Consider the following 12017-nt stretch of genomic DNA (forward strand, 5'->3'; position numbering starts at 1 on the left):
GCTAATGAGACTACCTGGCAAAGGACTGGATCTGCATATTTTCTTGGAAATGTCCTGAATAAAACTTCTCGACTTGATGCACGAAGTCTATAGTTCTTTTTTCATTTTCAGAAAAATAATTTTTTTCTTTTAAAATTTCAACCTTGAATAAAAAATTAACCAGTGATCTCACAAAAATCAAGCACAATTGCAAAACAAATGTCATGAGAGTAAATGCCATTTAAGAATTGTATTTTGAATTTTTGAGGTATATATAAATTCACACAAATTTTCTTTTACCACAAATGCAAAACAATCATTAAAAAATACAAAGGAGTTCTCATACTTTTACTTACTAGATAGTAGTTGAATATTAAAATAATTCATTTTGGAGTTTCACCAAGGTTTACTAGAAGATGTAAACTACATAGCCTCACCTTTACCTACCAAAAAGTCCCGTATATTTGTATCAGTTGTATAGAAGCATATCTTGAGCAACTGGTCTTTTACATCAAAGCCCTACAGTAAACAGAGAAAATTTTCAAATCCTTTACATTTTTAACAGGGCTATTTTAACCATAAATATATGTTGGGTAAAGAAGTAGTCTATTACAGACATGTATCCTGTTAGAATTCTACAGCTTTTCTGCTCTTGTGAACATTCATTCTCTGTATTTATCATACATACATACTGCCTATCCCTAAAGTCCTTAGTGATTTTGCCAGAACAAAAGTAGCACATAGAACAATCTAAGATAATGCTAGGCTACCATATGATCAAAACTACAGGTATCTGCTATAATGATTCACCTGAAAACAAAAGTCAATGCAAATCGCAACCCTTACACAGTTTTACTCCTATATACCTCCAGAAAATTACCACGGGCAAGAAAGACCCCAACCATGCAGATTAGGGCCAGGTCCTCAGCTCAGTTCCAGGAGGCCTACCTCTGGGCCTTCCCCTTCTCAAATTAAGTAAAACCATGGAGCACAAAGCAAAGGTATAAGCCACTAGAAAGTTCAAATGGAGACATAAGGGGTCGCACGAACAACCCAGAATGTCCCCCTAAAAATGAGGTCCTGGGCACACTTTGACATGTGAAGCTTTCTAGGAGAAGCACCGTCTCCTTCAACCAAAGTGCGAAGTGTAACAGAGAGCAAATGATGGAAACTCCCAATAAAAAAATCTCTTCAAAAAAGTTCTCAGTACTGAAGAACATTTCTATTACTATTTCGCTGTACAAGCTATATAAATTTCTTAGTCTGTGACATAACTATGAATATAAATCAATTTTTCTATCAACCAGAAATTGTATTAAATATGGAGATCTTTTCTTACATTAGAGACTTTATGATCAGACAGATTATGCAACTCACCATGTTCTTCAAAAGTTCAGAGGCTTCCTTTATATTGTTCTTTTTCAAGTTGTCGAAGACCAAATTTAGGCCTATTCTAATCAGCTCCTCAAGTCTTTGAGCAGAATGATTGTTAATCCTGAAGAAAGTCTGTGCCTCTGGTATTTTGTTGTTTAAAATAGCATTGGCAATAACTTCCTAGAAAAAAGAGAAAACTATTTGCCTTTTAAGTTCTTTTTCATTTCCTTATTATAACATAGGACTTATATACTTATTGAGCACCTAATGGACTTTTATTGAAAATCTGCTGCTAGATTTGGGGCTTTGCACAGGGGAGATGAAATTGACCAAAACACAGATCCTGCTTTTAGACTAGTGGAAAATACACAAATAAAGTATTGAGTACAGTCCTGTATGATAGAGGCAATGATACCAGTATCCCAAGGTGCTAGGCAGGAGGATCCAGAAAAAGAGCATCTAAATAAAAGGAGTAACAAAAAGAAAAGGCTTCCTAGTAGAGAAGACTTATGAGGTGAAGTTTAAAAGGCAAATGTTATATACATATACTGAGGAAAGAGGACAAGTGTTCCAAAAAGAGGGACTATGGGGGCGCCTGAATGGCTCAGTCAGTTGGGTATCTGCCTTTGGCTCAGGTTATGATCTTAGGGACCTGGGATCCCTGCTCAGTGGGGAGTCTGCTCCTCTCCCCATGCCCCTCTCCCCTGCTTGTACTCACGCGTGCATGTGCTCTCAAATAAATAAAATCTTAAAAAAAAAAAAAAAGAGAGAGAGGGACTATATACAAAGGCATAAAGGCAAGAAACAGTATCAGTCTTTAGGAACCTCCAAATTACTCAATTTGACTGGAGAAAAAGTTGGACAGAGTAGCAGATGAGACCTGAAAGAAAGCAGAGGTTCCATAATGCAGGGTGTTATACATGGGAGATGGGATTTATCCTAAAACTTATGTGGAGACATTGAAGGATTTTAAAAGCAAAAGGTGATATAATCAGATATATATTTTAGGAAGAATATTCAGGCAGCAATGTGGAGAATGGACTGAAAGAGATTCAAGCTCAAGACAGTAAGGCATTAGTACTATACTAGTAAGAAGAAATAAAGACCTGTACTTAAGACCAATACTCAAGAGAGAACAGAAAAGGGGCATTCTTAACCTGGGGCTTTTGACGGGTCCGTAAATCCCATGAAGCCATGTGCAAAACTGTATGTATGTGTACATGAGCATATTCACAAGCATGTGTTTGGAGACAAGAGTTCACAGCTTTCATCAAAGTAGACTACAACCTCCCAAAAAGTAAAAAATCAATTATTTTGAGTAAAAAGACCAGAGGACCATGAATGGCACCTTGAAGCACATTAAAGAGGGAAAACAAGAAGTGAAACCTGCAAAGGAGACTGGAAAAGAGAAGTCAAAAAAAGGAGAGGGGAAAATCAAGTAATTTTTTGGCTTAAGAATGAGAGATACAGAAACTGCAGTCACTCCAGGTACTTTCCCATTCCTCCACCCCAAGACCAGTGGTCCTGCGAACTCGCCAGGATGTCAAATTTATCCCTTTCACTCCCTACTGAGTCTTATCATCTGGGTTAAGCTATTTTGGTCTTCGTCTTTCTAAAGCCAATACTCTCCATGTGGGTGAAGGGATTCTTCTAGGTCCCAGTCATAAAGAGGGCAACAAGGTTTGGTTGTACTACTTCTATTATAAAAAGAAAAGCAAGCAGGTGAGCACAGAAAATTTAACTGGCAAGATATCTTAACTAGAATCTGAGGACACAAATCCAGTATACTTCTAAGACATAATGGCATAAAATCAAACTTTCCTAAGATGAAACCATCAGTAGTAATTTGATTTATCCATAGGTCAGACAGAATGCTTAAGTCCAAAGTGCCAGGCCCTAACCATTGAGGAAGTGTTAAGAGTATGCCACCTCACATGGCTTTGGGGGTGGGTGCCTGTCACCATATCCAAGTGGGCAGATCTGGCATTAAGAGGGAACTTAAATGTGTTCTAAATAAATGAAGCTTGTAGACATAAATCTGAAGTCGTGTCCAGAGATCCCCAAATCGGTAAAACCTAAACCCTTGCCAAAGATTCTGAATCACAAGTGTAAAATTCTAAATTCTGTTTTGTTTTCTCAGATCCTCTAAACCTGGCAAATAAAAGAAGTGATAATTGCTCATATTTACCTCAACGCTGAGTTTCTCCCATATATTGCTCTCTCTTACTTTGGGAACATTTTCATTTACGTCATATTCATCTCCCGTATCTATTATCTTCCAAGGAAACTTTATCATGAAGGTTCGAAGTTCATTAATGTAGCTGGTCAAAATGTTCACTCCTTTCTGTAGATGTTCATCTAGTTCTACAGAAAAGACCAAATTGCCAGTTTCATATATACAAAAATATATGTGTGTGTATACATATACATAGAGAGCAAGAACTAGAGAGAAAGAATAAACCATAAGCTGTTAGGATTATAAAGAACTCTAGAAAATGCCAAAATTTAACCTCCTTTTTTTTAAACTTCAGACAAAAAAATCTGAGCTTTTTCCTATTTACAAGTAGCTCTGTAATTTAATATAACCCTTTTCACAATGATTAGTCCTTTCTGTCAACTTTCCCAATATTAGAACCCATGTCACTCACTCAATTATACACTGACTTTTCTCAGCTTTAGTAAATAGCACTCTACTGGCTCATGCTCTCTCATGCAATAGGACCACTTGTATCTCTGTCCTGACAGGAATAGCGCAGTTGCACCCCTCTTTGATGCCATTCTTACCTTCATTGTGAACAAAAAGCTCTTTTATTTGTTTGTTAAGAAAAGACAGTGTAAGATTAAGCAACTGTTCTGAAAAGTGTTTGCTTTGGGTTTCAGAATCACTTTCTCTAATTGCTGAGCAAAGTAAATCCAATGCTGGTGTCAGCTTTTCCACATCTAAGGAAGAACCAAAGAAATTAACATGAACATCAGTATACTCCTAATAAAACTAACATATCCAAAAATACCATGTGGCAATACTTTTTTTTTTTTTTTAAGAACAAAAGCGGTATATTTCCGTTGGACTCCCTGATAGAGAGGATAGGGCGGTATGAATGGATAGAATGAATGACACACATAGTACAAATATATTTTATTTGAAATAAAAATGTTTACACAGCTGAACAGGTCACTTGGAAACAAACTTGCTTAACTCTATTACTGAACAAAAAGAAAGCTGAAGCACAAACACCCTTCTTTTTTGACATGCATTTGGAGATAGGGAGGAAGTCACTACCTGGTTTTTTAAAAACCGACCTTCCCCTAAGGTCTGGTCATAGAAGTATAAACAATGTAAATCAAGCTACCAATACCAGTTGTCATATCACACCTATGTCATTTCTGTATTCTGAGATCACACATATACCTGTCAATAAACCTGGGAAGGGTTGCTGTATCACAGTTACATTTGAGTTTTTGGCAGGCAGGACTGAGGAAGAGTAATCTGGAACACGTTTTACATCCTATTTAGAACAAATCACTAGTATTCCCTTAAATAACAGGTTACAAAGAGAAAGATCCTGCCTGGAATGTATCCTTTTTCACTCTGGTTCATTTTTAGTTTTTGTTTGTGATTTACATAGTTGTTTGATTCATCTGCTTATAGTGCAATCCTGCCACAAAGTATTAAAGCACAAGATATCTATTATTCCTTCAACATCTGCATTTACTACATCCCTAGTAGGTCAACAGTTCTTGAATAAAAAAATAATAATAAATGGGTAGAACTCTCCTAAAAATGCAGATGTCTATAACTATAATGGTACTAGATGGGAAGTAGACAATGTGGGAAGAGAAAAAAGCAAATACGTTCATGTGCAGGGAATGTGGTTCAAGTCTTTGGATTTAAAAACAACTCCCACAGAGAAGCTGGCTATAATGGAATGTCCAGAAAACTTCCTTTGTCCCCACAAAAGGACCTGAGAAGCCCAACCCAAACTTTTAAAAACTACAGTTATAAGATGCAATAAATGATAAAGCAGTCAGAGGGAGAAGGATGAATGTGTCTTCCATTCAGCTAATTTATAGCATAGTCTCTTTAGCTACTGGTGGATCTGTAAAAACCACTGGAGTACCACATAAGTGCTTTGAAGGTTAGGGGTAGAAAAGTACTGAGCATATTACCTGTCTATATCAGTAACAGGACTTCATGGCTAGGAAAATTTTCTTAACAGTAAAATGACTCCAGGAAAGATCTTTCTTACCATCATTAAATGTGGCATAATAATAAAAAAAAAATTACTAGTAGATATAGTGAAAACAGAAAATTACAAGGCAGAGAACACAAAAGAATCAAGACGATGTTAATAGGTTCAATAGTATTCCATAAGGCTAGAAAACCTGTTAACATTGAAAGCCCTAGCAAAATATACTTAAAAAAACTTTGGGGGGGGGATGCCTGGGTGGCTCAGTTGGTTAAGTGTCTGCCTTCTGCTCATGTCATGATCTCGGGGTCCTGGGATCAAGCCCCATGTTGGGCTCCCTGCTCAGCAGGGAGTCTGCTCCTCCCACTCTCTGTTCCTACCCCTCCTCATGCTTTCTCTCTCAAATAAATAAAATTTTTTAAAAATCTTAAAAAAATTTTTTTAAGTAATCTCTATACTCAACGTGGAGTTCGAACTCACAACCCCAAGACCAAGAGTCGCATGCTTCACCAACTGAGCCAGCCAGCTGCCTCTTGAATAATTTTTTAATCAAAATATCACTCTTGTTTATAAATCAGTTATTTATCATATGACCACATATTGAATCCTTTCTTTCCACATACCAAAGAATCCTACACTCAGCCTTTAAGCATTCTGCATTGCTTTGCCAATCTTGTAGCTGAGTATCTTGTTCCAGTCAATTTTGGTGTGAGTAACTGGAAGCTGCCTTGAATGTGGTGTATGACGCTATTTGACAGTTTTCACTAAATGCTCTCTGGGATTCATTTTCTGCATGCTCTATGATTTAATAAACTCCTTGGCAGTTTGGACTTCGCTTGAAACAGTTACTGAATCCTGCACATCTTCAGGACTAACCAAATGAACAGTGCCATCTTCATAATAATGAACCTGAATCTCAAGTACTCCAACCACCCGGGCTGTAGGTGGTGTGACGGTGAACTTCCACTCTGATCTCCAACAACCATTCCAGAAGTTTTTAGGCTAAAACTGGTGGTCTTCAATACATGCAGTGATGGTGTGTTGCCCATCTATAGTTTTAGCATAAACAGTACAGAAGCCATTGGAATGATGATCTTTCACACAGGCCCTTAAAGCACTGTCACAGGATTCTCTCCAAGACTTCAGATCCCTCTGCATTCTCTGGGTCACTTGCTTCTTTCCTAAGTGATCAAACTCAAAGGAAATTTTGTTTCTTGGATCTAAAAATCTGCTATTACTCAGATCACCATATTCTCTAATTAAGACCTGATCTTCATAGGTGTGAACTGATCCATGTTATACTGGGCAAATGCATGTGCTGCCCCTTCCCTGAGGAGAATGTCATTATTAAGTAGTAGCTAGACATCGTTGAACACTTCATAAAATTCCCCTGGGGGTGCATGAGTGATGAATTTAGTGGTTACGCATACCTTCTCCTCTTCTGACCCTTGATCCTCAAAGTTGGCCATCTTGGGCTGCTCTTACTTGTTGCAATATTATTAAGCATAAAACAAGGACCAACGTCTTATTCTCAAAAAGGTCACAAAACTTATGAAGTGTTACCTGCAAACGTTAGTGATTCTACTTACTATTAGTCATTATTTACAGATATTAGTAGTAACTACCATTTTGCTGACCACCTATGCTTCATCTTAAGTATTGGCCTTGGTGTCTTATAAATGCTATCTCATTTATTATTTTCAACACCCCTGAGAGGTAATGTTGTAGCCCCTTTTCCACAGATGAAGAAACTGAGGTTAAGAGGGATTAAAATAATTTGCCCAAGCTAATCTGGAAAGTAAATGGCAAAGTCAAAATCTGAAATTCAGCCTGTCTTGATTCCAAAACCATTCTTTTAAACATGCAGATGAAAGCAAGAAATGTAGGTTCCTGAATCCTCCATTTACCAGCTGCAAGCCCTAATAATGGGATTTCCATTTATCTCAGCATTGGCTCCACCTCTGGAATTCCATGAGAATGGTGGGAAATGTGGGTTTGACCCCAAGAGAACTGGTAAGCTATTTCCTGGCTGATTTCCAGACTCATCCCCACCCTTTAGGCCAAAGCAGTGCAGATAAGAATAGAATAGAATGAGGAGAAATCACTGACTGAACAGAAGTGAATAATGACCATACATTTGCTAATGGATCCCATTTACCACAAATCAAGTTTTCTAAAAATTCAAGCAGACATTGAAAAAAAAAAATTGGAGCATTAAAAAAAAAAGTTAGCAATGTAAGAAAAAAAGACAAAACTGCACCAAAATGAAAGAGAATGTTCTTAAGAAAGAAAATTTCTAATCCACAGTGTGAGAACACTACATTGATAGAAAAAAAGGAGGCTGTCATTTTCTCCATGGAACTAGAGTACAAGTTGATAAAACTTATCTGGAGGACGATTTATCAAAGCATTTAAGAATGTAAATCATGGGGCACCTGGGTGATTCAGTCATTAAACATCTGACTCTTGGTTTTGGCTCAGGTCATGATCTCAGGGTTGTAAGATTAAGCCCGGAGTTAGGCTCCATGCGTAGCACAGTGTGCTTGAGATTCTTCCCCCCTCCCGGGCCCCCAGCTAACACGCTCTCAAATAAATAAAATCTTTTTTAAAAATGTAAACTGTGTGTCTCTTTGACCTGGAAATTTAACATCTACACATTTACCCCAATAATTGTACACATGTGAAATTATACACACACACACACAGAATTTATAGCACATTACCAACAATAGTAAAAGTTGGAATGAATCCAAATGTCTAATGGTTAGGTAAATTATGGGATAGCCCATACAATGAAATTCTATGCTACCACAAATAAACCGTGTATCTATTAACAAGAGAGGTCTATAATATATCATCAAGTGAAAAAAAAAAAGCAGATAATAAAACTGTATGTATAAGGAAAAACATACTTTATTACACTATCCCTCTAAAGCGAGGATGCACATGGCTTCCTGGTCCAAGAATAAAAGCTAGGTTTCTGGTTTATTACATAGGAAAGACAAATCTTGAAAAGAAGTGTTGGTAATGTAGCAAAAATGTGGAAGAGTTAGGCTGAAAAAAATTTTTTTAAAGATTTTATGTATTTGACAGAGAGAGACGGAGAGAGAGAGGGCACAAGCAGGGGGAGTGGCAGGTAGAGGGAGAAGCAGGCTTCCTGCTGAGCAGGGAGCCCCAAGTGAGACTCGATCCCAGAACCCTGGGATCATGACCTGAGCTGAAGGCAGACGCTTAACTGACTGAGCCACCCAGGCGCCCCTAGGCTAAAAATTTTTATAACAAGTCTCAATCCATAACTCAGCCATCACTAAATATCTCAGATAGTTGCAAGAGTGGGCAATGAAAGAGAATAAAATTCTCTTGAATTTAAAAGGTCATCTCTTCCTTCCACACTAAAAATACAAAGCACAGTACAGGATATGAACAATAAACACCCCACTTAGAATGAGAACATTTATAGATTCTTATAACTCCCTCAAGATTCCACAAAGTATATAAAATGTCAAGACTGAGTTTCAGCAAGTCTGTCAGTCATCAGAAAGCACAACAATAATATGAAAGTGACTAAAAAGATAAAATGATAAATACCAATGTAGAAGCTTTTTCTACTTACTTCTTAAATACAAATGAGATGGAAAGTCATCAAGCTGATCAGGTACAGAAGATTTTGAGGATGGATTCAAAAGGTTTTCTTTGCTCTTCAAAAAGAAATCTACTGTGTCCAGCTGACGATTTTCTATCCCAGCCTGAAACAGCAGAAAATCAGAAAAAAATTACAATAGGTAAAATTTGGAATACAGATTTTTTCTTTTTTTAACTTTAGAACTTAATGCACCAAGACTGCAAGAGACACAAGGCTACCTATCTTGCAGCAGTACCCTGGTTCTGGTGAGGATTCTGACAATAATTATGCAATTTGGGGCAAGTCTCCAACTTTTCTGAACAAAAATTTCTGCTTCAGTAAAAACAAGAAGTTAGATAGAAAACACTTCCAACTCTACTACCTGTAATTCTAATACTACTCAAAGCTAGGTACTTGGGAACCATCATCACAGGTTAGAGTCCATTTGAATTAAAATGTTAAAGCAGTATGATATAAAGTTCACTGAAAAAGCAGGCTAAAAACAGATTCCCATTTCTGACTGGGCATCTTGAGGAAGCTTTCCATATAGCACACTTAAAAATCAGACACACACACACACACACACACACACCTTTAAAGGCTGGAAACAAACAAACAAAAATCCTCCCAGGATAAAAATGAGGAGGACAAAGACAAATTCAGAAAAGTAAGCTCTAAAACCAACTGCTATTTGAAGGATTCTGCATCTTTTCTGATGGCCTAAAGCAGGGGTTAGAAAACTAAGGCCCATCAACCGAATTCAGCCTTTGCCTGTTTTTGCAAATAAAGTTTTATGGGAACACAGCCACACCCATTCCCCCATTCATTTCCATATTGCCAATGGCTACGATGGCACATCTGAGTAGTTGCAATAGAAACCTACCTGCAAACCCTAAAATACTTACTATCTGGCTCTTTACAGAAAAAGTTTACCACTCCTACCCTAAAGCACTGTGCCTATCTGGAGAGTTTGTTTAAATATAAATTGCTAAGCCCTACCACCAAGAGTTTCTGATTCAGAAAGTCTGGGGTAGGACTTAAAAATCTGCACTTGTAATAAATCTCCAGGTGATGGTGATGGTGATGCTGTTAGTCTGGGGACCACACTTTGAAGTTCTGGGTGTTAACAGACCAGGCAGGTTGAGGTGAGAGGTACTGGTGGAAGTTATACATGGAGGAAGAGAAGATAAACCTAGGGTCCACGCAAGGTGACACTGTCCAAAAACGGATAAACTGGAAATACCGGCCCCAAAGGGAGACCATAAAAAAAACTGCCTTTGCTCTGGTTGGTGGGAGGTAAAACTAAATTGTCTATGATTAAACAGCAAATATTCTTGTTCTTAGAAGTTATATGCCAAAGTACTTAAAGAGTAACTTTTAAAAAGTTTGGCAAAAATAAAAGGTACACAGTCAAGACATATGTGGCAAAATGTTAACAGTTGGTGAATGGTGAAGGGTACCTGGATGGTGATTTTGCAAATTTTTCTGTAAATTTGAAAATTCTCAAAATAACATATTTGAAAACAATGACCAGGGCACCTGGGTGGCTCAGGTAGTTAAGCAGCTGCCTTCGGCTTAGGTCATGATCTCCAGGTCCCGGGATGGAGCCCCAGAGAGTCCAGAGTCAGGCTCCCTGCTCAGCGGGGAGTCTGCTTCTCCCTCTGCCCCTCCCCCTGCTCATGCTCTCACTCTCTCTCTCAAATAAATAAAATCTTTAAAAAGAAATAACATGATCAAAGAAATCCCCTCCAGTCTCAGCTTACTTCTTCTGCCTCACACACTGCTCATTCTCTCTAATACAAATCTTTAAAAAAAAAAAAGACTAAATAGTAATTGCAGAAATAAAAAATAAAAATTGAAAGTAGATGCTCAAAGGATGTGTTTTTTTTATAAATTCCTTTTTTTTAATTGCTGAGTAGTATTTTTCTAAGATTTTATTTATTTATTTGACAGAGAGAGCAAGGGAGCACAGTAGAGGGAACAGTAGAGGGAGAGGGAGAAGCAGGCTCCCCGCCAAGCAGGGAGCCTGATGTGGGGCTTGATCCCAGGACCCTGGGATCATGACCTGAGCCAAAGGCAGATGCTTAACCATCTGAGCCACCCAGGCACCCCAAAGGATGTGTTTAATAACAGATTAGACACAGCTGAAAAGAGAACTGGTGAGCTGGAAGAGAGATTTGAAGAAATTATCTACAATGTAACAAAGACTCATAGAGGTTAAGGGAAAATGAGGGAAGTATGTAAAGTCTAATTACTTCTGACTGAAGTACCACTGTGACTTCACACAACATGGGGGGAAAATACACATTCAATGTTCAAGCACACGTTAACAGTTGCAAAGATTGAGTAATTAGTAGGCTAGAAATGAAATCTCAACAAATTTTCAATAATTGGTATCTTTTTTCCAATATATATATATAAAAATATTTTGCCAATATTTTTCCACCAAAAACCATGACTCATCAGTGAGACATAAAATCACCTCAAACTGGAGAACACTAAAGACAAAAAGCTTGCAAAAGTAGCCTGAGGGGAAAACACTAAACCCTCAAAGAAATAACAGCTGATTTCTCAATGACAATGGAATTCAGAAGACAATAGAAAGTGATCATGAATGTTCTGAAAGAAACAACTGCCTACTTACAATTCCATACCTCCCAAAAATATCTTTCAAAAATGGCAGCAAAATAGACATTATTAGTTAGATAAAAACAGTTCAGCGCCGGTCAGATCCTCACTCAAAGAGATTCTAAATGATACACTCTAGGCAGAGGGAAGGCCTAAAATGTGAGAAGAAACAAACAGCAAGGAAATGTATCATACCTGTGTAAAAAGAAATGAACCTAAATACATAA

The 12017-nt window shown here is 37.6% G+C and overlaps 1 protein-coding gene and 1 pseudogene across 1 annotated transcript in view; both read right to left on the reverse strand.

Annotated features, from left to right (window-relative positions):
• SPG11 (SPG11 vesicle trafficking associated, spatacsin) overlaps window positions 1–12017 on the reverse strand; it is an 82184-nt gene that overhangs the window by 52524 nt on the left and 17643 nt on the right. Inside the window, 6 exon segments of the mRNA XM_088024772.1 lie at window positions 15–142; window positions 427–498; window positions 1357–1533; window positions 3542–3717; window positions 4138–4293; window positions 9154–9286. Of these exon segments, the coding sequence (XP_087880898.1) occupies window positions 15–142; window positions 427–498; window positions 1357–1533; window positions 3542–3717; window positions 4138–4293; window positions 9154–9286 (842 nt within the window).
• On the reverse strand, window positions 6030–7526 carry LOC114226523 (F-actin-capping protein subunit alpha-1 pseudogene; annotated as a pseudogene).

The sequence above is a fragment of the Eumetopias jubatus genome, unplaced genomic scaffold (assembly GCF_037043125.1).
Source record: "Eumetopias jubatus isolate StellerSeaLion01/CBP00866 unplaced genomic scaffold, mEumJub1_p1.0 scaffold_7, whole genome shotgun sequence".
Taxonomy (NCBI): domain Eukaryota; kingdom Metazoa; phylum Chordata; class Mammalia; order Carnivora; family Otariidae; genus Eumetopias; species Eumetopias jubatus.